General features: G+C 38.2%; 1 protein-coding gene across 1 annotated transcript in view; it reads left to right on the forward strand.

The window, feature by feature from the left end:
• LOC136863480 (zinc finger protein 879) overlaps positions 1–26,555 on the forward strand; it is a 218,936-nt gene that overhangs the window by 144,255 nt on the left and 48,126 nt on the right. The window contains exon 9 of the mRNA XM_068225955.1: positions 14,090–14,235. Within this exon, the coding sequence (XP_068082056.1) occupies positions 14,090–14,235 (146 nt within the window). The remainder of the gene's footprint in view (positions 1–14,089; positions 14,236–26,555) is intronic.

Consider the following 26,555-nt stretch of genomic DNA (forward strand, 5'->3'; position numbering starts at 1 on the left):
TACCATTCAGCAGCTTCTCGAGATGATCTGCAGTCTCAGATAAAATAACAATATCATCGGCAAATCTCAAGGTTTTGATTTCCTCTCCTTGGATTATGATTCCCTTTCCAAATTTCTCTTTGATTTCCTTTACTGCCTGTTCTATGTAAACATTGAAAAGGAGAGGGGACAAACTGCTGCCTTGCCTCACTCCTATCTGGATTGCTGCTTCTTTTTCAAAGCCCTCGATTCTTATCACTGCAGACTGATTTTTATACAGATTGTAGATAATTCTTCGTTCTCGGTATCTGATCCGTATCATCTTCAGAATCATAAATAGCTTGGTCCAATCAATATTATCAAATGCCTTTTCTAGATCTACGAATGCCATGTACGTGGGCTTGTCCTTCTTGATTCGATCCTCTAAGATCAGACGTAAAGTCAGAATTGCTTCACGTGTTCCTACATTTCTTCTGAAGCCAAATTGATCTTCTCCCAACTCAGCTTCAGCTTGTTTTTCCATTCTTCTGTAAATAATACATGTTAAAATTTTGCAGGCATGAGATACTAAACTAATGGTGCGGTAGTTTTCACACCTGTCAGCACCGGCTTTCTTGGGAATAGGTATAACAACATTCTGCCGAAAATCGGATGGGACTTCTCCTGTCTCATACATGTTGCACACTAAATGAAATAACCTTGCCATGCTGGTTTCTCCTAAGGCAGTCAGTAATTCAGAGGGAATGTCATCAATTCCAGGTGCCTTGTTCCTATTGAGGTAACTCACAGCTCTGTCAAACTCTGACCTCAAAATTGGGTCTCCCATTTCATCAGCATCAACAGCCTCTTCATGTTCCAGAACCAAATTATCTACATCTTTACCTTGATACAACTGCTGGATATGCTCCTGCCATCTTTCTGCTTTGTCTTCTTTCCCTAGAAGTGGCTTTCCATCTGAGCTCTTAATATTCATACACCTAGATTTCCTTTCTCCAAAGGTTTCCTTGATTTCCCGGTATGCAGCATCTACCTTTCCCAGGACCATACAGCCTTTGACATCCTTGCACTTCTCCTTCAGCCAGTCTTCCTTAGCTACCTTGCACTTTCTATCCACTTGATTCTTTAATCGCCTGTATTCTTTTCTGCCCTCTTCATTTCTAGCATTCTTGTATTTTCATCGTTCATCAATCAGGTCTAGTATCTCCCGAGTTGATCTTTTCTTCCTTCCTAACATTTCTTGAGCAGCCCTACTGACTTCATTTTTCATGACTCTCCACTCTTCCTCTATAGTGTTTCCTTCAGCCTTTTCATTTAGTCCTTGTGCAGCATGTTCCTTGAAACAATCCCTCACACTCTTTTCTTTCAACTTGTCTAGATCCCATCTTTTTGCATTCTTCCCTTTCTTCAATTTCTTCAACTTCAGATGGCATTTCATGACCAACAAGTTGTGGTCAGAGTCCACAACAATCCAAATTTTCAGAGCTGGAATGACCAAGCCATAGACAGCCGTGATCCGTGAACACTCTTTGTCTTTTTTTTCGGCGGTTCGATGGTGGGGGGAGGCGTCGAATAGTGGAGAGTCCCAGGGCAAAACCTATGCCCTTTTACTACTCTATTTCCTACGAATACACGATGAATTGGAAAATCTCAACTCAATACACTGGCGGGGGAAGAAACTATCTGACTTGGAGGCAAATTCTTCCTCAAAGCCAGAGGTGAAAGTCCCTCTTCACTGCTAATTTGGAATAAAATTAATATAGATTTAATAAAAGTGAAGTGGAAGAAGTTTTTCTTAAGAAACGGCTTTTTTCAGGGTTGAATTTTGAATTATTTAGTGAATTGTGGTGCTATAATTTGGAGTAGACTAAATTGTAATTCTAGACAAGGTCATACTACTACTACTACTACTACTACTACTACTACTACTACTAAGTGAGCCTCTGCCTTAAATGTGCACACTGCTCATTCAAAACAGCGGGTCAGAGTAGGGATCGAATAGCTGGAATACTATGATGAACCGGTGTGTTACGCACTAGCAGTATCAGGAAATGTATGAACCAGAGGAATGGAATGCTAAAGAAGAACGTTTTCTAACTCCCCAGCTATTTCCCGCCAAAAATTCAGTCAGGCTGTTATACTCTGTATGCAGTAGTAATCCCATCTATCGGAGGTGAGTGGCAGCATAAGAGACAAAGAACATCACAACAAACAATGGTCAATATAATATTATTGTTGATGAATGTTGTGCGCTTTCGATATTGTAAGCCTTCACATTTAGTTTTCTTCCGACTCTGAAATACCACTTTTATAATAGTCGGTGCAGTAAAACTGAATAAAACATAAAGGTAAGGGTGTATTCTGCCCGAAGACAGGTCCGAACCTCCGCAGAGGTGTGCCTGAGCCGGAGTTTACATGCTGTAGGGTGGCCAGTTCCTTTCCGCTCCTCCATTCCCTCACCCCCCACCAAAAGCGCGTGGCAACCCATCCAAATCTTGATCACGCCCAATGTTGCATAACTTTGGAGATCTCACGGGATCTGGTGTTTCAACATGGCTACGGCCGTTGGCAATAAAACATAAATGATCGGAAATTGTATTCTCTCTAACTTTTGTTATGCAGTACTTTTCGATAGGACCAATAACTTATTGTAGGTATTTAAAAATAAATTTTAGGAGCCTTTCCCTAAACTGCAATTTCATCCAGGCTGTAGTTTCTTATTCCCTGACTCTATGTACCGATTTTCATTATATTCTGTTAACACATTTTCTCCTGTGGTGCGGCGTTGATATGGACTTAGCAACAAAAATACAAATTCATGAATGTCTCTGTTATCATAGCCGATACGGTAAACATGCATGAGATATAAATCATAGGAAATTTAATTCTATATAACTTGAGTTATGTAATATTTATCGATAAGAACACTAATAATATAAATATTTGAGAATTAATTTTCAGGCCTTCCCCTAAAGTAGCATTTCACTCGTTTAGTAATATGCACCTTAATAAGTTCAAACAGCTCATCGAATGAAGCAAATGACATTCTATAATATTGAAAAAACATTTCCGGATAGCTCATGTGTTCACAAAACGTTAAATGAAATTGTCCAGTGGTGAGCCGATTTGATAACGCAGAGTGAGTCCACCAACGTCTTTTCTTACCAGGTTTCTTTTTCAATATTGCTAATAATTGTAGTTGAACAGCTCCGACAACAAAACCTATTTGTACGACATCGTCCATCATTATAGTATGGCAGGTTTATCGCTGGTGGAGAATGGCTGCGCGTGTCGCTGGCGTTTTTGGTGCTGTTTACAGGCGTCAGTTCAACCGCTCATGTAGAATAGGCTAAAAGTTTGAGCCGTCAGGCGGGCGAACAGCGGCGTTTTATCTGCTCGTGGAGAATCAGCCTTAATGGTACAAACCTATTTTCACATTCCTCAAAAATTGCTTTAAACCCATTCCAGAGTCTGTTTATACACTGACTGACAGTGACAATGCAACACCAAGGAGGAGTGGTTCGAAAGGGATGAAAGTTGGGGAAAAAACAGAGACGGCACGGACGAATAATTGATGTTTATTTCAAACCGATATGCAGGTTACACAATGCGCACGGCATCGACTCAGTAGGATGTAGGACCACCGCGAGCGGCGATGCACGCAGAAACACGTCGAGGTACAGAGTCAATAAGAGTGTGGATGGTGTCCTGAGGGATGGTTCTCCATTCTCTGTCAACCATTTGCCACAGTTGGTCGTCCGTACGAGGCTGGGGCAGAGTTTGCAAACGGCGTCCAATGAGATCCCACACGTGTTCGATTGGTGAGAGATCCGGAGAGTACGCTGGCCACGGAAGCATCTGTACACCTCGTAGAGCCTGTTGGGAGATGCGAGCAGTGTGTGGGCGGGCATTATCCTGCTGAAACAGAGCATTGGGCAGCCCCTGAAGGTACGGGAGTGCCACCGGCCGCAGCACATGCTGCACGTAGCGGTGGGCATTTAACGTGCCTTGAATACGCACTAGAGGTGACGTGGAATCATACGCAATAGCGCCCCAAACCATGATGCCGCGTTGTCTAGTGGTAGGGCGCTCCACAGTTACTGCCGGATTTGACCTTTCTCCACGCCGACGCCACACTCGTCTGCGGTGACTATCACTGACAGAACAGAAGCGTGACTCATCGGAGAACACGACGTTCCGCCATTCCCTCATCCAAGTCGCTCTAGCCCGGCACCATGCCAGGCGTGCACGTCTATGCTGTGGAGTCAATGGTAGTCTTCTGAGCGGACGCCGGGAGTGCAGGCCTCCTTCAACCAATCGACGGGAAATTGTTCTGGTCGATATTGGAACAGCCAGGGTGTCTTGCACATGCTGAAGAATGGCGGTTGACGTGGCGTGCGGGGCTGCCACCGCTTGGCGGCGGATGCGCCGATCCTCGCGTGCTGACGTCACTCGGGCTGCGCCTGGACCCCTCGCACGTGCCACATGTCCTTGCGCCAACCATCTTCGCCACAGGCGCTGCACCGTGGACACATCCCTATGGGTATCAGCTGCGATTTGACGAAGCGACCAACCTGCCCTTCTCAGCCCGATCACCATACCCCTCGTAAAGTCGTCTGTCTGCTGGAAATGCCTCCGTTGACGGCGGCCTGGCATTCTTAGCTATACACGTGTCCTGTGGCACACGACAACACGTTCTACAATGACTGTTGGCTGAGAAATTACGGTACGAAGTGGGCCATTCGCCAACGCCGTGTCCCATTTATCGTTCGCTACGTGCGCAGCACAGCAGCGCATTTCACATCATGAGCATACCTCAGTGACGTCAGTCTACCCTGCAATTAGCATAAAGTTCTGACCACTCCTTCTTGGTGTTGCATTTGCTCTGTCAGTCAGTGTATTTTTATTTACCATTTTCCACCGATCATAGTTACTTTTTAAAAACGCCCTCATGCCTGTTTTATCAGCCATATGGTGCTGCCTAATAGTCCTAATTTTAATATCTTCCTTTCTTTCACATTTATTTTTAACTACCACAAAAACAGCGTGATCACTAATACCATCTATTAATTCGGTTTCTCTATAGAGCTCATCTGGTTTTACGAGCACCACATCCAGAATATTCTTCCCTGTGTTTGGTTCCTTCACTTTCTGATTCAGCTGTTCTTCCCAGATTATATTGCTTACCATTCATTGGTTATAATTTGTGTCAATCGTATTGTCTTCCAAGTTAACATTTACTAAATTGATGTCTCCTTCTTTAATCACGTGCCTTTCTGTGTCATTCCCCATATAATTGATTATATGATCAAATAATTTTGCATCAGTGTCAGTGTCGCCCTGTCCACGTCTGTTCACCCCAAAAATATCGTCCTATAGAGATGAGCATTACACCTAAAATTTCATGTTTCTCATCCTTAACTTTTTAAAGTTTAGAAATTCTTCTTGGACCAGTATTAATACTCACCCTCCTATCAAACCTATCCTGTCTGTATGATAAACACTCCAGTTCCGAGTGAAAATTTCCACATACATAACATCACTTCTTAGCCATGATTCAACTGCTATAACAATTTCTGCTAAGTACTGTATAAATAAAACTGTTCAATTACTTAATTCTGTTCCTTTTCATTTGTCTAGTTTTACAGTTTAACTCCAACTTTCTTTCATTGTTATTTGACTTTTAGTTCCCTATACTCTCATCACTCTATTTCCCACCCTGTTTGCCCGAATTTACCTCCCTCTAACACTTCTAAACAAACTTCCGAATTTATATGTTACCCCTGTGGTTTAAGTGAAGGCTATCTGAGTGTAGGTCCCTTATCTCCTACACACCTATTAGGATGTACAAATCTCCCACCCAGTTTCCAATGCACTCACTCCATAGTCTCATTTAAATTCATGATCACCCTTCAGTCAGTATCCCTTCTGCGATGGTTGTTAACTTGTAGTTCTTCTTAAAACCACCACTGCTGCCGCCACTTTGTACTTATTCCTGTTTGCCGATGTTGTTGGTACCAACGTGGAAAGCTACCACCTTTTCCTTTCTCTCCTCCTTCCCTTCTACTTTCTTCAACATCTGCCTTAACCTAATTTTCAGATTACATACACTGTGGTTACCTTTCGTCCACACACTTTCCCCCCATGTTTAACAATGGAATCTCCCATCACTGAAGCCTCATCCCCACCCACCTCATTAGACCCCTCCCCTCCAGATCCCTCTCATCTTTCATGACAGCTGCAAAACCTACTTTCTCCTCTTTCTCTCTCTCATGACCCTGCTTCACCTACCTCTTCCTATCCTCTACGCTACATTTTGCTTCACTGAGCAAGTTGGCCATGCGATTAGGTTTGCACAGTTGTGAGCTTGCATTCGAGAGGTAGTGGGGTTCGAACCCCACTGTTGGCAGCCCTGGTGATGGTCTTCCATGGTTTTCCATTTTCACACCACGGCCGCTTCCTTCCCGCTCCTAGACCTTTCCTATCCCATCATTGCCGTAAGACCTACCTGTGTTGGAGCGACATAAAGCAAATTATAAAAAAAAAGTTTCCTCTTTTTGGTCATTCGTATATCCTCCTCTGTAAACACTTCCCTGTTCTCCATCTTCGCTATGCTGTTCTACCAGCAATGACTCACATCAGTACCTCAAAAGCAAATTATAAAAAGATAAACAACGTTTCCTCTTTGGTCATTCGTATATCCTCCTCTGTAACACTTCCCTGCTCTCCATCTTCCCTATGCTGTTCTACCAGCAATGACTCACATCAATACCTCACTGATACCTCTCCTGAACTCTGTCCTGACTAGATAATTTTATTATTATTATTAATCATATACAGTCGTATCAGCACACTCTTTTTTAAAACATAACCGGTTTTCGAACACTAAGGTCCATCATCAGTGTTAGAATTTAAATTTAATTCCACATGAGTGTGTTGTTGTCAAAATTAGTTGAAATGAGTTTAAAAAATTTAAATATAGCCCTGTTGACATCAGCTGTAAAGTAAGAAAAAGAAAAAAACAAGTGTAAAAGAATGTAAATAATACATATAAACTTACAATAATGCTGTAAAAGGTATGATCATACCATAGGAAGGGACTACTCGTGCTCAGGCTGTTGGTCAAGTACTAACAAATGTTCAGCTTTAAGTACGGAAACATGCTGCAAGCACATGATGTTACGTCAACTCAAGATTGTAAACAAAATGTTGCTTGCGACTGTTTCATTTAAAATTTTATCTGGATTCCTTGTCTGCACCAAAAATATCTCAATGTTGTCACGGGTATTTAATTCAAATCCATAATACATACATTATCATTATAGACTGTTATGCCTTTCAGCGTTCAGTCTGCAAGCCTCTGAGAACTTACTAAACGACGCCACAATCCTCGATTTGCAACTAGTGTTGTGGCCTCATTTAGTTCTATACCTCTTATCTTTAAATCGTTAGAAACCGAGTCTAACCATTGTCATCTTGGTCTCCCTCTACTTCTCTTACCCTCCATAGCAGAGTCCTTTATTCTCCTAGGTAACCTATCCTCCTCCATTTGCCTCACATGACCCCTCCACCGAAGCCGATTTATGCGTACAGCTTCATCCATCGAGTTCATTCCTAAATTAGCCTTTATCTCCTCATTCCAAGTACCCTCCTGCCATTGTTCCCACCTGTTTGTACCAGCAATCATTCTTGTACTTTCATGTCTGTTACTTCTAACTTATGAATAAGATATCCTGAGTCCACCCAGCTTTCGCTCCCGTAAAGCAAAGTTGGTCTGAAAACAGACCGATGTAAAGATAGTTTCGTCTGGGAGCTGACTTCCTTCTTACAGAATACTGCTGATCGCAACTGCGAGCTCACTGCATTAGCTTTACTACACCTTAATTACCCTCAAAAATTAATTTAATGTCCTTTTCGATCCCTAAAAAGCTGTGGTTATTGTTATAAATATGTTCTGCAAAAGCTGAATATCTGTCATACTTTATAACCTTGAAATGTTCTTGATATCTTTGATTTCGGTTTTGCCCATTTCTTCCTATATAAAACATTTTACATTCGTCACAAGTGAGCCTATATACTCCCGAATTAGTATATATATCTTTTTTATTGATACTATGGGCCTTATATATAAGTTCTGATATTTTATTTCTGGTTCTAAATGCTGTTTTGAGTTGAAATTTCTTAAATATATTAGTGATTTTGAAAACTTGATTTCCAAAATATGTAAATATTACAAATTGACTACGTTCAGAGATTTTCTTTCTTTTCTCATGATTTTTTTTTTTTTTTTCTTATTTTCTTTCTTACATATAATATTGTCTGTCATTTCTGATTTGTAGCCATTTGCTTTAGCAATTTGTTTTATTATTCTAATTTCTTTCAATTTGTTTTCATTGCTCAGGGTAAGTTTTAATAATCTATTAATATACCTGTTGTAAGCTGCTTGTTTGTGAGTTCCTGGGTGGTTGGAGGTTTTGTTGATGGTGGTGATGGACTGTGTGGGTTTCCTAAAAATATTGAAATCTATCCTGTTAATATGAGGTCCAAGAAATTTAAGTTTTTATCATTTTCTTTCTCCATAGTGAATTTGATGTTGCTGTCAAGCAAATTTAAACAACCCAGAAGTGTTTCGGGAGTAATGAGGTCTCCATTTAAAAATATTACTGTGTCGTCAACATAACAGACCCATAATTTTATTTCTTTCTGATATATGTCCAAGATGGTTTTCTCAAGGTTATTTAAATAAATATTGGCTAAGAAACCTGATAGTGGACCCCCCCATTGGTAAACCTGTGTTTTGCTGGTAGTACTTCCCATTGAAAGTGAAGTAATTTTTTTCTAGTATTAGACTTAATAAATTTATTGTTTCATTAATTTCTATGTGACTTAGTCTGTCTTGGTTCTGTAAGTTTTCTTCTATTAAGTCTATAGTCTCTTTAATAGGAATGTTGGAATACATGTTGGTCACATCATATGATACCATTATAGTTTCCTCGTTTATTTCTGTTGATTGTATTTTGGAAATGGCTTCCAAAGAATTCAATATTGAATTGCTGTTTTCTAATTTGATGTGTTTCTGTAGGTGTTTATGTAAAAATTTAGATAGTTGAAATGTGGGGCTGTTTCGACAATTAATTATGGGTCGAACAGGGTAATTCTCTTTGTGGATTTTTGGGAGAGACTTTAAAGTTGGGCATCTTTGGTTCATCGGGACTAATTTTTTGTTTGTCTTTTTTGTTTATCATGAATTGTGTCCTTCAGGTTTTCTTTTGTTTTTGTATTTAAATTCCTGGTGGGGTCCTTCTTTATTTCCTTTATGTTGTTTCTTTCTATGAAATCAATTGTTTTTTGGATGTAGTCATCTTAATTTATGATAACTGTGATGTTGTCCAGGTCTAAATCCTGCCAACACAGTTACTAAGCTTGTTATTGAGTCAGAAATGGCTATTGGTAGAATGCCACATGACCTCCAAGAGGAAATCAGACTTGATATATAAAAAAAAAAATTTTAAAAATTTAAAAAAAAACTGAATAAAACCTTTCTTTCTGAAAAAACATGCATTAGCCCCTGATAATAGTAATATTAGAGAACCTTTTAAAGTAAGGAAGAAAATTCAGGACCTCAAAAAGAAAGTATCTGTTAATAACCTTATCATAACAAAAGCTGATAAGGGCAACACAGTCGTTGTTATGAATAAAACAGATTACATACAGAAAACCAAATACTTTTTAAATAATGATACTTTTTCAATTATAAAGAAAAACCCTACACAATTCATTCAGTGACAGCTAAAACAAATCTTAAAAGATTCTTCCTTCCCTTTTACAGAACAAGAAAAACAAAAGTAATTAATCATGAACCGGAGTTTCCCGACAGTGTGATCACTTCCCAAAATTCACAAGGCCGGTGTCCCTATTTGACCTATTATAAATTATAGACCCATTCCTCTTTACAAGCTAGCACAGTTCATTCAAACGTTTCTTGCTGAAATTACAAATTTTTTCCAAATAACTCTCTTAAGAACACCACGAAATTAATTAATAGATTGGATAATTTTGTTCTTCGTCCCTTTCACACCATGCACTCTTTCGATATAGATATAGTTAATATGTTTCCCAGTATAAATACTAATTCACTTTTTCCCATCATCAAGAAGAATTTTCTTGCTAATAGTCAACTCAGCAAGCTAGAAGTTCTCAATTGTATGAGTCTTCTTAGCTTGCTGATTAACAATAATTACTTTACACTTGATAATATCATTTATAAGCAGAATGGTCTGGCAATGGGCCTCAGTGATTTTGGCAGAAATGTATTTAGATTTTTTGGAAAATAATCCTATAGTCAGCAATTTAATGTTCAGCAGTATTCATTTCTGGGACAGATATTTGGACGACATTTTCATAATTCTCGATGAACGGTCCACAAATGCACAATCTACTCTTGATAATCTCAACAGTTTAGATCAAGATATAAAATTTAATTTAGAATCCGAGAATAATAATCGTTTAAATTTTTTGGACTTAACAATTACTCGATCACTATCTTCTTTTTCATATAATATCTATAGAAAGCCTACTCAGACTATTATCACCATGAGGAATGATTCTTCCCATCCTCAGGCTCATAAAAATGCTACTTACAATAGTCTGGTTGACAGAGCCTTTATAGAGTTCCTTTGTCAAAAAGAATTTAAATAAAGAACTCAATTTAATTTGTGTGATAGCTAGAAACAATGGTTTCAAGAATGTCTTCATTGAGAGAATTATTAACAAGTTTAAGTACCACCCTAGTACCACCCTTCTGAGAAGTAAACCCCAAGCTAATACTTTTTCGACTTTCACTTTTACAAATAAAATACACAATATCACCAACGTCTTCAAAAAGCATAACACCATAGCTTATAGAACTAATAATAGAAGCATTGATATCCTGCATAACTCCACTTCAATAAATGTTTTTCATAGTTCCGGAGTGTACAGATTATGCTGTCACGACTGCAGCAGTTCTTATCTGGGACAAACAGGAAGGAATTTTAAGATCAGATACACAGAACATGTTAATGCCGTCAGATACAATAAGTTTTCAGCAATGGGGCAGCATATGAAAGATTTTCAGCATAATTTTACTAACATTGATCAGGATCTCACAGTTCTACAGGTTCTCAATAAGGATACTTTGCTTGACATCACTAAGAGTTGTTTCATTCACCTGCATCAATATTTCAATTCTAGTTTAAATCTCAACGATATTTCTGAGAAACCAAAAGTATTGTTTGATTTTTTGACAGCGTTTCTCAGACTCAGAAAAGTTTCAATAGCAAATCAGTCTTTCAAAGCATACAGAAAGCATTTTCACGCCACGCCCTCTCACCACATCGCCCTACATAATTCCCCTTTCTCTTCCCTCCTTCCTTCCTTGCCTTTAACTCAAAGCCCCTCCTTCTCCTTTGCCCCATCCCCACCTATCCTGCTACTTCCCTTCAATACCTCCCCTGATCAAACTTCTCCCCCTTCCCCTCCAACACAGGTACATTGGTCACGGTGTCGTACGACTCTCAGTGTCTTCTCTAACACCTGATTACATACGTCATACACGCCGCCAGAGGTGAGTCTCATATTCACGTTAATTTTTAGGACAGGACCTTATCTTTTTTCAAGAGTTTTTCTAAATATCCCCCTCTTTTTTTTTTTTTATCTGCTTCAGGTCCTATTTTGAACCGAGAACATCGTTTAGCACCCTGGGGAAATCATGGCGTCCGCCTCATTTTCATGCAAAAACTTGCTGTAGAATACTCAGTAGACAGACTCCAGTCACAATTTCTGAAGTTAGAGAAGACATGCGTTTTACCATGTAAAAACGGAGTTTGAAGTTCCTTCATGTTCTCTTGAGATTTATAATTTGTTACGTCTTAAGACTGGTTAAGCTTTTTTAATGTCTGATGTTTTTCAATCAATGTCTGTCTGTCTGTTAAGTCATCAGCCCAGAGGCTGGTTGGATCCTCATATAGCATCACCAAAGGCTATGCAGTTATAGCGAAACCACAAAAACCAATGGCAGTACCAAAATGAGGCGTACTAGGGTAGATGAGGAGTGAGGTAGTTTGCCATTGCTTTCCTCACTGGGCCAGACAATGCTATTGTAGCACAACTAACCCTATGAGCAGCACCTTTCATGACACTCACACACACTGGTTGTGCTCTGAATGTCATTAATTAGCACCACCCATACCCCAGCAGCTTCCATATTGTCACAGCCATGGATGAGACTGGGACTTCAGTGGAAGCTACACTTTGCTCTGGCCTGTGCCAAGAGATGGATGCAAAAGTACTGTATCCATCAAGAAATGATAGCAGGCAGATTTCAATCAATAGTAAAACAAAATGTTTTTGATTGAAGTTCTTAACATTTGCAACATTTATTTCAAGACTTTGTGAATGTTCATCAAGAAGACTTTCATACAAATATTCTCATGAAAAAGAAATATGGTGTTAGACTTTTAAGATAGTGATATAAGTTATTGTCCTCAGCTCATTGTTAATCAAGTCACATATTATTCAAAGTTTTTAAGATTCAGTGAACTCTTGTTAAGAGGACATTTACACAAAACTTTAAGATAATAATTGGTGCTATAGTTTTAGAAAAGAGGACTTTTAGGTTAATGTTACAAGTTAATGTTCACGGCTCATGTTTTTAACCATGTCATTCCTCCTATCATTTATAAGATTAGTGTACACTTTTATGCATTGCTTTTGCAACCTTAAGTTGTCATTGTATGTTTATCTAATTTTGTGGCTGAAGATGATGCACACCAGCATTAAAACCGGTCCCATTAATAATAAAACGTTATCATTCATCTTATAGCATTGTATTGTATTGTATTGTATTGAATAGTTGGACCCCACTTTTTTGTTCCCATTAGCCCAATCCCATGAAATTTCTTACGTGCGTATAGAATGCTGTTGTGCTGTTGGCACAGTCATGGGATAAACCAATTATATCTTTAACTACTTATCTAGCTCAGGATATCTTCCTTAATTTCAGACCCTTTAAATTATGGAAGCTTCAGAAGTACAGAAGTATAAAAATACTAGTTATCACACAGCATTTTGAAAACAAAAACAAAAACAAAACAAAAATTAAACTGTACAAATCAGTTATATATTCTTTCTTAAGAAATGTTTTAAGCAGTTTCAGCTGTTACAGGAATTGCTTTAAAAAATGGTTGAGTATTGAGGTATTTATAAAACTTTTGGTGTCATTAATCCTGCAAGGCTGATGACCCCTTAAAACAGCAATCATCATCATCCTGCCAGTTGACAGCCAAGTTTTTTTTTATTTTTACAATTAGCTTTATTCTGTCACACCGACACCGATAGGTCTTATGATGACGATGTGATAGGAAAGGGCTAGGAATGGAAAGTAAGCAGCCATGGCCTCAGTGAAGGTGTTAAAATGGGAAACCACTTCAGGGCTGCCGATAGTGGGATTCGAACCCACTATCTCCCGAATGCAAGCTCACAGCTGCGTGCCCCTAACCGAATGGCTACCTCGATCGGTAAAAGCTATTTCTATGATTAGTCCTTGATGCCATACAATAGTATGGTCTAAGCAGGTCAGCGTGGTGGTGCTGGCATGTAGAACACTTTTTCAACATAACAGCCTTTATCTTTTGCAAGACATTTTACTAGCCTGCAGTTTGCAGCCTTACTATGCGTAGCTGGTGATTGTGCTGTGTAGCTGTTGAGTATTGTTTGTATCACCTAGTATGTCATAGAATACCACCTTTTGATGAATAATTGTGTAGAAATTACAAAGCATTGCTCCTGTACCCTTAAATGTCTTTGAATATGAAAATGCATTGACATATTTTACATTCTTGTTGACTGAGTGTGTGACTAAGAGACATCAAGCATGGTTTAGGAAGTCCCATCCGATGAAATTTTACGATGAACTGTTTTATGTCATTGACAAAATTAAGATGTAGTGCTACTGAAAATCTCTGCCGGTTTTTTTAGTGGTCTGTACATAGAAAATGATGCTGTTCATTATCTTGTAGATATATTTATTATTCAAAGGAATTTGTTTGTAAACCACACATTTTTGTCATTGCAGGTGATGTTTATCGATGTTCATATCCACAGTGTAAATATTCGACTCCGAAGAAATCACAGTTAGGTTCTCATGCTCGGACACATGCTGGCGTGCGTCCACATTCATGCAATATTTGTGGTCGTGGCTTCCTAGAAAAGAGTCATCTCGTACGTGAGTTATTCAGCTTTGTCATATACTAGATTCCGTAAGGGGAGTCGGAATCCTTAACATAGAAAACTTGGACATTTGTGGTTTATTTAAGTTTTCATGATACTGTTGGTGTATAATATGTTAAGAAACCTCATTTTTGAAACAAATTGATGATATTTACCAAGTTATAGGCAAAGATTATTCAATTTTTTCACTGGATTCTATTGAAATGGCTCCATTTCTTAAACAGCTAATGCAGAGGGCCATGGTTTCTAAGAATTTGTAGAGAAAGTTTATTTCTTTATGTTGACAACATTGTAATAAATTTTTTGCTTAGTATGTGGTTAGCAAATAAGTGGCTCATAGTACATTTGAACCTGCTTATAGAGGAAGCTGAATTGTATGCAAACCTGCCTTTATCAATTTTTTGTGTGTGTGTGTTGTTTTTTTTTTTTCTCCCCGAAGAAATTCTGTTAAAATCCATGTAAATTAACCCTGATTAAATGGAAACTGTCCAACATGGAAACAGAAGGGAAAATCGAGCATATATAACAAAAATTATTACATTAGAGTACAGTTGAATATTACTTAGTGCTCCATCTGCACTGAGTATGTGCAAAGTTGTTTTGATGACATAGGCTACAGGAGTGACTCAATCACTTCCTTGGCATGCTGGATGGTTGTCAAGTACACAGGTTTTAGTAAGGGTGTGAAGTAGAGGGCACATAAGTCACTGGGAAGACTGTAATTAGAGTATGGTTCCAGTGTATGGGTGACTTTCACCAGGATTAAATGATTTGTGAACTAGAAAAGATCCAAAGGAAATTAGCATGATTTGTTCTGGGTGATTTCTGACAAGAGAGTCACGTGTTTTTTTTTTTCCTCTCCTTTGTAGTGAAAGCCCTTTATTCAGATTTTATTTAGTTAATCTGTAACTGTGAAGTTTTACAGTCTGTTGACACTAACTCAGGATAAATAAAATTAGAATATACCTGAAAAAGACACAAGAACATTCCGACTAAATTATTTTACTGATCCTTTCCAGTATTGTCTTATCAATAAGGGCTCCAGTACAACTTTGAAGCTGTTTGATCAGCATTTTATTGTCAGTATAATGCCATTCTTTAATTAGCTGCACTTGTTTTTCCACAGTTTCCACTGTTTGTGGTTTTGCCACTCTTAATCACTTCGGAGAGTTCACGCACACCACATTTCTCATGTTCATGATAGGAGTTAAACATTACCTTGGAGCACTCACAAAAATATGTACTGTACAGTATACCTGAATAACTTCAAAGCCATCAGCTGTCATAGATGGCCTAGGCATCACTGAAGAGGCGTACTAGGGAAATGAGGAGTGAGGTAGTTTCCCGTTGCTTTCCTCACCGAGCCAGAGTTGCTATTACATATCAGTTTGCCAAGCCCACTGAAATGCATACACCTACTACCGACCATATGAGCAACATTTTCACACCATTCATAGCAGGGACTGGCTGCATAAGGATTGGCATTACTAGTATCGCTCATACCTCGGTCACTTTCACATTGTCAAAGCCAAGGATAAGACAGAGACAGATCTATGAAAGTAACAACAATACTCTAACCTATACCAGAAGAAATTGTAATGATTAGCAGTGATGGAACTAATAATTCTATGAATATTAATGCAAGAAAGAGTCTGGATGATGAGCATACTCCATGTGCTAAGAATTTAGAGCCTAATTATTTTTTAAAATTTTACACATACAGCAGTTCATCCCAGATTTTAATGTCAACTGTGTGTTTGTACATTTGTTTTTATGTCAATTGTGTGTTTGTGCATTTGTTTAGTTAATAGATGTATTACATTAAGCTGAAGATGGCCAGTCAAGACCGAAACTAGTCCCTAGTTTAGTAATGTAATTTAAAAATATTGCATAATATAGTATCGAAAAGGTGGACCATTACGACATTAATTTTATAATTATCATTGTAAGATTTAATGACAAACTCTTCTGAGTGTTATCCAAAGCAGAAGTTATGATTATGATGTATGAAGTTTTTAGTTCAGGTATCTGTTTGTATCAATCAATCAATCAATCAATACTGATCTGTATTTAGGGCAGTCGCCCAGGTGGCAGATTCCCTATCTGTTGTTTTCTTAGCCTTTACCTAAATGATTTCAAAGAAATTGGAAATTTATTGAACATCTCCCTTGATAAGTTATTCCAATCCCTAACTCCCCTTCCTATAAATGAATATTTGCCCCAGTTTGTCCTCTTGAATTCCAACTTTATCTTCATATTGTGATCTTCCCTACTTTTATAAACACCACTCAAACTTATTCATCTACTAATGTCATTCCACGCCATCTCTCCACTGACAGCTCGGAACATACCACTTAATTAGAATAATATTAGTGAGTTATTTATTAAATTGACCACCTAATCAATACAATAAGTCATATTCTTGGGTGATTTACATTGATTTATTACCTAAAACTAAAAATGGTACATGTTTCGCCTAGTATGAAGGCATCATCAGCCATAGTCTTAATCTCGGAATAAAAATAAGCACTTGAAATAACATATAATAAGATGAAATTGATTTTAAAATTCTTGACGAGACTTAAACTAAAAATAACTTTCAAAATAACAATGTTGGTTTTAATTTTTTTTTTTTTTTTTTTACAATGTGAAGAATTACAAATTTTCCAACATCTATATCATAAGTGGTATGTTCTGAGTTGCCAGCGGAGAGATGGCGTGGAATGACATCAGTAGACGAATAAGTTTGAGTGGCGTCTTTAAGAGTAGGAAAGATCACAATATGAAGATAAAGTTGGAATTCAAGAGGACAAATTGGGGCAAATATTCATTCATAGGAAGGGGAGTTAGGGATTGGAATAGCTTACCAAGGGAGATGTTTAATAAATTTCCAATATCTTTGAAATCATTTAAGAAAAGGCTAGGAAAACAACAGATAGGGAATCTGCCACCTGGACAACTGCCCTAAATGCAGATGAGGATTGATTGATTGATTGATTGATTGATTGATTGATTGATTGATTGATTGATTGATTGATTGATTGATTGATTGATTGATTGATTGATTGATTGATTGATTGATTGATTGTCATTTTGCAGTTACTCACAATCTTATAACTTATTTATTATTCTATGCAGAATAATATAATCCACAAAGAGACTTATCTCTGATTCCACTTCTTTACTCATATCATTTATATGTATAAGAAAACATAAGGTTCCAATAATAATGCCTTAAGGAATTCCCGCTCTTAATTATTACATAGTCAGATAAAGCTTTGCCTACTCTGATTCTCCCAGATCTGTTTTCTAGAAATATAGCCACCCATTCAGTCACTCTTTTGTCTAGTCTAATTGCACTCATTTTTTGCCAGTAGTCTCCCATGCATTACCCTATTGAATGTCTTATACAGCTCAATCGCGATACAGTTCATTTGACCTCCTGAATCCAGGATATCTGCTCTGTCTTGCTGGAATCCTACAAGTTTAGCTTCAGTTTAATAACCTTTCCTAAACCCAAACTGCCTTCTATCAAACCAGTTATTAATTTTGCAGTAATCAGAAATCCTTGTAATCAGAAAGAATGCTTTCCCAAAGCTTACATGCAATGCATGTCAAACTGACTGGCCTGTCATTTTCAGCTTTATGTCTATCACCGTTTCCTTTATACACAGGGGCTACTATAGCAACTCTCCATTCATTTGGTATAGCTCCTTCTTGCAAACTGTAATCAAATAAGTACTTCAGATATGGTGCTATATCCCAACCCATTGTTTTTAGTATATCCCCTAAAATTGTATCAATTCCAGCAGTTTTTCTAATTTTCAGCTTATATCTTATTGTAGATGTCATTGTTGTCATAGGTAAATTTTAATACTTCCTTAGTATTAGTCACCTCCCCTGTCTGGACATTGACCTTGTAACCAAGAATCTTTACATACTTCCGACTGAATACTTCTGCTTCCAGAAGATCCTCGCATACACATTCCCCTTGTTCATCAATGATTCCTGGAATGTCCTTTTCGGAACCTACTTCTGCCTTAAACTACCTATACATACCCTTCCTTTTTTTTCACTAAAATTTGTATGACTGCCAGTTATGCTTGCCATCATGTTATCCTAAGGTGACTTCTTTGCTAGATTCAATTTCTTAGTAAGTTCCTTCAATTTCTCCTTACTTCCGCAGCCATTTCTAACTCTATTTTTTTCCAGTCTGTACGTCCTTCTTAGTCTCTTTATTTCTTTATTATAATAAGGTGGGTCTTTACTGTTCCTTACTACCTTTAAAGGTAGTGATGGAACCAACCAGAGGGAAAAATATTTTGGATGTGGTGCTGATAAAACCAGATGAGCTCTATAGGGAAACTGAAGTAATAGATGGTATTAGTGATCATGAAGCTGTTTTTGTGGTAGTTAAAAATAAATGTGATAGAAAGGAAGGTCTTAAAAGTAGGACTGTTAGGCAGTACCATATGGCTGATAAAGCAGGTATGAGGCAGTTTCTAAAAAGTAACTATGATCGGTGGAAAACGGTAAATAAAAATGTAAACAGACTCTGGGATGGGTTTAAAGAAATTGTTGAGGAATGCGAAAACAGGTTTGTACCTTTAAGGGTGGTAAGGAATGGTAAAGACCCACCTTATTATAATAGAGAAATAAAGAGACTAAGAAGGAGGTGCAGACTGGAAAGAAATAGAGTTAGAAATGGCTGTGGAAGTAAGGAGAAATTGAAGGAACTTACTAGAAAATTGAATCTAGCAAAGAAGGCAGCTAAGGATAACATGATGGCAAGCATAATTGGCAGTCATACAAATTTTAGTGAAAAATGGAAGGGTATGTACAGGTATTTTAAGGCAGAAACAGGTTCCAAGAAGGACATTCCAGGAATAATTAATGAACAAGGGGAGTGTGTAAGTGAGGATCTTCAAAAGGCAGAAGTATTCAGTCAGCAGTATGTAAAGATTGTTGGTTACAAGGATAATGTCGAGATAGAGGAAGAGACTAAGGCCAAAGAAGTAATAAAATTTACGTATGATAACAATGACATTTACAATAAGATACAAAAGTTGAAAACTAGAAAAGCGGCTGGAATTGATCAGATTTCTGGGGATATACTAAAGACAATGGGTTGGGATATAGTACCATATCTGAAGTACTTATTTGATTATTGTTTGGCCGAAGGAGCTATACCAGATGAATGGAGAGTTGCTATAGTGTATAAAGGAAAGGGTGATAGACATAAAGCTGAAAATTACAGGCCAGTAAGTTTGACATGCATTGTATGTAAGCTTTGGGAAGGCATTCTTTCTGATTATATTAGACATGTTTGTGAAATTAATAACTGGTTCGATAGAAGGCAATTCGGTTTTAGGAAAGGTTATTCCACTGAAGCTCAACTTGTAGGATTCCAGCAAGATATAGCAGATATCTTGGATTCTGGAGGTCAAATGGACTGTATCGCGATTGACATGTCTAAAGCATTTGATAGGGTGGATCATGGGAGACTACTGGCAAAAATGAGTGCAATTGGACTAGACAAAAGAGTGACTGAATGGGTTGCTATATTTCTAGAAAATAGATCTCAGAGAGTTAGAGTAGGTGAAGCTTTGTCTGACCCTGTAATAGTTGAGAGGGGAGTTCCTCAGGGCAGTGTTATCGGACCTTTATGTTTTCTTATATATATAAATGATATGAGTAAAGGAGTGGAATCGGAGGTAAGGCTTTTTGCGGATGATGTTATTCTCTATAGAGTGATAAATAAGTTACAAGATTGTGAGCAACTGCAACGTGACCTCGAAAATATTGTGAGATGGACAGCAGGCAATGGTATGTTGATAAACGGGGCTAAAAGTCAGGTTGTGAGTTTTACAAATAGGAAAAGTCCTCTCAGTTTTAATTACTGCGTTGATGGGGTGAAAGTTCCTTTTGGGGATCATTGTAAGTATCTAGGTGTTAATATAAGGAAAGATCTTCACTGGGGTAATCACATAAATGGGATTGTAAATAAAGGGTACCGATCTCTGCACATGGTTATGAGGGTGTTTAGGGGTTGTAGTAAGGATGTAAAGGAGAGTGCATATAAGTCTCTGGTAAGACCCCAACTAGAGTATGGTTCCAGTGTATGGGACCCTCACCAGGATTACCTGATTCAAGAACTGGAAAAAATCCAAAGAAAAGCAGCTCGATTTGTTCTGGGTGATTTCCGACAAAAGAGTAGCGTTACAAAAATGTTGCAATGTTTGGGTTGGGAAGAATTGAGAGAAAGAAGAAGAGCTGCTCGACTAAGTGGTATGTTCCGAGCTGTCAGCGGAGAGATGGCGTGGAATGACATCAGTAGACGAATAGGTTTGAATGGCGTCTATAAAAGTAGGAAAGATCACAATATGAAGATAAAGTTGGAATTCAAGAGGACAAACTGGGGCAAATATTCATTTATAGGAAGGGGAGTTAGGGATTGGAATAACTTACCAAGGGAGATGTTCAATAAATTTCCAATTTCTTTGAAATCATTTCGGAAAAATGCTAGGAAAGCAACAGATAGGGAATCTGCCACCTGGGCGACTGCCCTAAATGCAGATCAGTATTGATTGATTGATTGAAGGTACAAACCTGTTTTCACATTCCTCAACAATTGCTTTAAACCCATCCCAGAGTCTGTTTACATTTTTATTTACTGTTTTCCACCGATGATAGTTACTGTTTAAAAACTCTCTCATGCCTTCTTTGTCAACCATATGGTACTGCCAAATAGTGCTACTTTCATGACCTTCCTTTCCATCAAATTTATTTTTAACTATGACAAAAACAGCTTTATGATCAATAATATCATCTATTACTTTGGTTTCTCTATAGAGCTCATCTGGTCTTACCAGCACCACGTCCAGGATATTCTTTCCTCTTGTTTGTTCCATCACTTTCTGAATCAGCTGTCCTTCCCATATTAACTTATTTGCCATTTGTTGGTCATGATTCCTGTCGTACCCACTGTGGGTGGGGGACGCAGAAGGAAAATACACCCACGGTATCCCCTGCCTGTCGTGAGAGGTGACTAAAAGGGGCAACCAAGGGATGATTGTCTGGGAACCATGAAACTACTTTTGATTAGTACTATCACGCGGGGAACACAATGGGTCGCCTTTACTTGCGAGTAGTACCACTACAGTATATTAAGTACAAAATAGGTTTGTGCTTAGTAGCAGCAGTGGGTGTGGACTGTGGGTTTCCAGTACCCGTGAGTCGTACCCACGTGAGCAACACCACGGGTCTGGGCATTGCCTGTGATTAGTACCATTATATGAGTGGCACCGTGGCTCTGCGTTGCTTGTGATTAGTATTCACTATGTGAGGAACACCACGGGAATACCCGCGCCCGTGATTAGTACACCTAGGTGAGGAACCCCATCGGTTTGCGTTGGCTATGATTGGTGCCATTGTGTGAGAAACACCATAGGTTAGCGTTACCTATACGACATACAATACTTGTGAGAGTAGTACCATCATGTGTGGAACACCGTGAGTCTTCGCTCCTTTTGATTAGTACCCCAACATGACACATACCATGGTTCTACTTTACTAGCGATAAGTATCTTTCTGAGGGGCCTTTGACCTGGATTTTGGACCCCTTTAGACATCAAGCATCCTCGATTCAGGATTGTGCTTTAGAAGTGGTCCCTTGATCAGTAATACTATTACTTATGATAGATTTTTTTTGAGTCGGATCCACTGATTGTTTTGGGTTCATGTCCATCCATTCATTCTTCATGACATTTTTTATTTTTTGGTCAGTGGATGATTTTGAACTTTTACTTTGTTATTTAATTTTGTACCATTAGGGGCCGATGACCTTGATGTTAGGCCCCTTTAAACAACAAGCATCATCATCATCATCATCATCATCATCTGATCGTTTTAAATTCATATTCATCTATCCATTCATTCTTCGTCCTCACGTTTTCGAACTGTGGTCAGTGGAGAATTTTGGGTTTTTAATTTGTCGTTTCATTTCATCTCATTTCGTATCATTAGGGACCGATGACCTAGATGTAGGCCCCTTAAAACAACAAGCATCATCATCATCATCATCATCATCACGATGCCTGTCATTCGCATTACCTTCCCAATTGACATTTGGTAAATTGAGATCTCCCGGTACAATCACATTCCTCTCCATGTCGTTTCCCACATAGCAGCCTATCAAATAATTCTGAATCAGCGTCAGCGCTACCTTCTCCAGGTCTGTACATTCCACAGACATCAGGTTGCCTATTATCTTTAGAAATGAGCCTTACACCTAGAATTTCATGTTCGTCTTTAAATTTTTCGTAGCTTGCAAATTCATCTTTCACCAGAATGAATCTCCCCCTCCTACCATTCCTATCCTATCTCTACGATACACACTCCATTTAAAAGGAGAACAATAAAACTTTGATTTCCACCTATTCAGTACATTAAAAGCAATTTTAAAATTAGGATCTCATCCTTATTTTATACAATTAAGCTGGAATCCTACAAGTTTAGCTTCGGTGGAATAACCTTTCCTAAACCCTTCTATCGAACCAGTTAATAATTTTGCAGTAATCAGAAATCCTTGTAATCAGAAAGAATGCTTTCCTTAAGCTTACATGCAGTGCATGTCAAACTGACTGGCCTGTCATTTTCATTTTCATTTTTACAATTGAGCAATAAAATAAGGATGAGATCCTAATTTTATATTTGCTTTTAATGTATTGAATAGGTGGAAATCAAAGATTTATTGTTCTCCTTTTAACAGACTTTCAATACGGATAAAATAAGCATAGTCTCTTGCAACACACTCCAGTTCCGCGAGAACATTTCTGCATCCATTATATCATTTCTCAGCCATGATTCAACTCCTATTACAATCTCTGGTAAGTATATATCTATTGAATTACTTAATTCTATTCCTTTCTTTACAGCACTTCTACAGTTCAGCACTAACATTTTTATGTCATTCCTCGCCTAACTTATATGTACCGTTGCAGTCTAAGTGAAGGCCGTCAGAGCGCAGATCCCTATCGCCTACACACCCATTAGGATCTAGAAATATCACACCCAGTTTCCCACATACCCACTCCATAGTCTCATTTAAGTCCCCAGTTACCTTCTGGTCAGTATCCCTCCTACACAGTATTCCACTGATAACAGTCCCCACTTCCTTAAACTTGACCCATGTTGCATTTACCAGTTCCCACGCATCCCCAGCTATGTTGGTACTTATACCTGCTTGCCTTACATTGTTGGTACCAATGTGAAACACTACCACCTTCTCCTTTCCCTCCTCCTCTTCTCCTTTCCTCAACATCTGCTTCAACCTAATTCCTGAATAACACTCTTACCTGGTTCCCTTTCCTCCACACACTTTCCCCACATGTCTAACAATGGAATTCCCCATGACCAGAGCCTCAACCCTACCCACCTCATTTGATCCCCTCCCCTCCTGGTCAGCCCTATCTTTCTTGACAGGTGCAGAAGCTACTTCCTTTTCTCTTTTCTCCCTGCCTTTTCCTATCTTCTGCTCCACATTTCACTTTCCTACCTTTTCCCTTCCTCCTAATTCCACACTTCTCAGTAACAGTTCCCTGTTCCTCATTTTCCCTCACTTGTTCTACCTGGAGTGACTCATACCAATTTCTGACAGGCACCTGTCCTGAATTCTGTTCCTGAATAGAGCCCTTAGCCTGCAATCTTCTTCCCTTTAGAACATTTGACTACCTGTCTTTTACACTTCCCCCCTTTCCTTCCCATCTCTCTTTTATACCTACTGTTTCCTGTACAGTGTTTGAGGAAGGCCTGCCTTGTCTTCTGAGAGAATCCTAATTATCTTCGTCGAACTCTCCAACTTTTCCGTCATACTCCTTAATGCGTGGCCACGCTCCCAGTTCCTATACTTGCCCTCTTTAGCCATTCTTTATGGAAAAATGAAAATAAAAGGAAAAATAAAATTACTTATTCTGTGCAAAAAAAAAAATGAAAGGAAAGGAAAGAAATATTGTCTAGGGTAGTACGCAAGGATCACACGACAATAAGGTAATTAATATACCTATCGTCGCCATAAGACCTATCTGTGTCAGTGCGACGTAAAGCCAGTAGGAAAAAAATTAATATACTGCTACGCTACAGTACTACTTAGTTGTACTATATTTTTATCCTACAACACCCTAACAGGATAAAAACTGCCGTTAATTACTGAATACCGAAATGAATACACCAGATTGCATGAATTAAACTACCCTTAAGTCTATCTTAATTACAACAGAATTCTGGTAAGAGGGTTTCTACAGATACTTCTACTATACTACCCAAATATTTTACAATAATAGAATAAGCATGCTAATTTCTAATAATATACTACAAAGCATTGATATTTAGAAATTTCATGATCTTTATTGAAGTGGGATTACAATAATTGAAATTATTAGGGATCCTCCTATTCAATACAAAGACATTTACTGATGTGAACTGATCACATGTCATTCACATGAGGTACTAGTTTTGGCACTTAACTCGTGCCATCATCAGCCAACGAGTCACATCAGGCAAACACAAACAACTTTAAAACACACTGTAACACCTGCATAGATGAATATTAAATAAAATATGGTACATGATGATATTGCACTTTAGTATAAATTTTTTTTAAAAATGATGATGACTCTGTTGTTTTATACACATGATGATTTGTCCAGCTTGTAAATGTCTTTAGTTCTTTAATCCTGTTGAAAATACGCTGCAGAGTTTTAATTGCATGTGAAGTTGACACTTTGTTTGACCTGTGGTTTGGTTCCGAAAAAATATAAACGTGCATGTGATGGACTTGGTTAGATACAAAGAATTAATTCTCACTACCATATGGGGTTTTGGAACCTGGAGAAGAAATTAAAAGCCAAATTAGGCAAAAGATAGGAAGGAGAGAATAAAAAGAAATGTCTAGAAATGATGAGAAACGACTAGAAACGAACTCACCTTGAGCAGCCTGTTTGATCGGCGGACGGAGCTGGACTGACGGATGCGATCATTAGGTTAAGGGCCGTGGCGAATGGGAGGAGAAGAGAGGGGAGGGGAGGGTTGGAGGCGGAGTAACTGTCAGGGAGCTAGGGTGTAACAGAAGGATGTGGTAGTGGGGGTAAATTATGAGGATATATATTAGGTATGGTTTGAAAGATAGAGTTGTTTTCTGGCGGTCTAGTATTTTCTAACCATTTAATTAAGTGATCAAAAATATTAGATCTCTTAGAAATTTCATTGAAATTATAGTGAGGATTGAAATATTGATCGCAATGAATAAAACAATTTTCGATAATGTTCATGATAGGCCCTTTGTTTGCTATTTGAAGTATCTCAAAGTCATGTTCAGTGTTAGTGAACTTATGATTAGAGTTGTGAATGTGTTGGCCTGTAGCAGAAAACTTATTATATCTTACTGCATTGACGTGCTCTGAATATCTGGTTGTGAAGCTGCGTCCTGTTTGTCCCACATAAGAGGCGCTGCAATTATTACACTTGAATCTATAGATTCCGGATTTAGAAAATCTGTTAGAGATATTGACAGATGCTGAATTGTGTATCATTTCTGAAGTCCTGAAGAAAATTTTTACGTTATGTTTTTGAAAGAGATTGGTGATTTGATGGACATTGTTATTGAATGTAAAAGTAGATGAAATTGTAGTTTTAGGTTTTTCTTTTGTGAGAGTAGTCTTAAGCCAGTGTCTGAATTTATTGATTATTTGTTCTGAAAATGATCTGTTGTAATCGTTGAATTTGGCAATTGCCCTTATAGTGTTGCATTCAGTATTGAGGTCTTTCTTAGTCATAAGTATCGTGAATGCACGATGAACCATACTATTATATGCTGCACGTTTGTGTGTTTGGGGGTGTATGGAATCTTGATGAATGGTATTGGCAATTTGTGTCTGTTTTCTGAAGATTCGATACGATAGAGCAACAGGGTTTCTGAAAATAGTTAAATCTAGGAAATTAATTACTTTATTATTTTCGGACTCAAGCATAAATTTGACGTGGGGGTCGGTGTTGTTTAGTTCCTGCAGGGTAGAGGTCGCATTCTTGATTTCTTCACTCTTTATAACAAATGTGTCGTAAACGTACCTGGCCCAAACAAGGATGTTTGGAAAAGTGTTGTTATTTATTTCTGTATATTCCAGAAAGTCTAAGTAAATGTCCGCTAGAATTCCCAATGCCGGTGATCCCATGGCCAGTCCAATTTGTTGATAGATGGTTTTATCAAACATAAAGAAATTATTATTAATGACCAGTTTCAGAAGAGAAATGAAATC

This window comes from Anabrus simplex, chromosome 2, assembly GCF_040414725.1.
Source record: "Anabrus simplex isolate iqAnaSimp1 chromosome 2, ASM4041472v1, whole genome shotgun sequence".
NCBI lineage: Eukaryota > Metazoa > Arthropoda > Insecta > Orthoptera > Tettigoniidae > Anabrus > Anabrus simplex.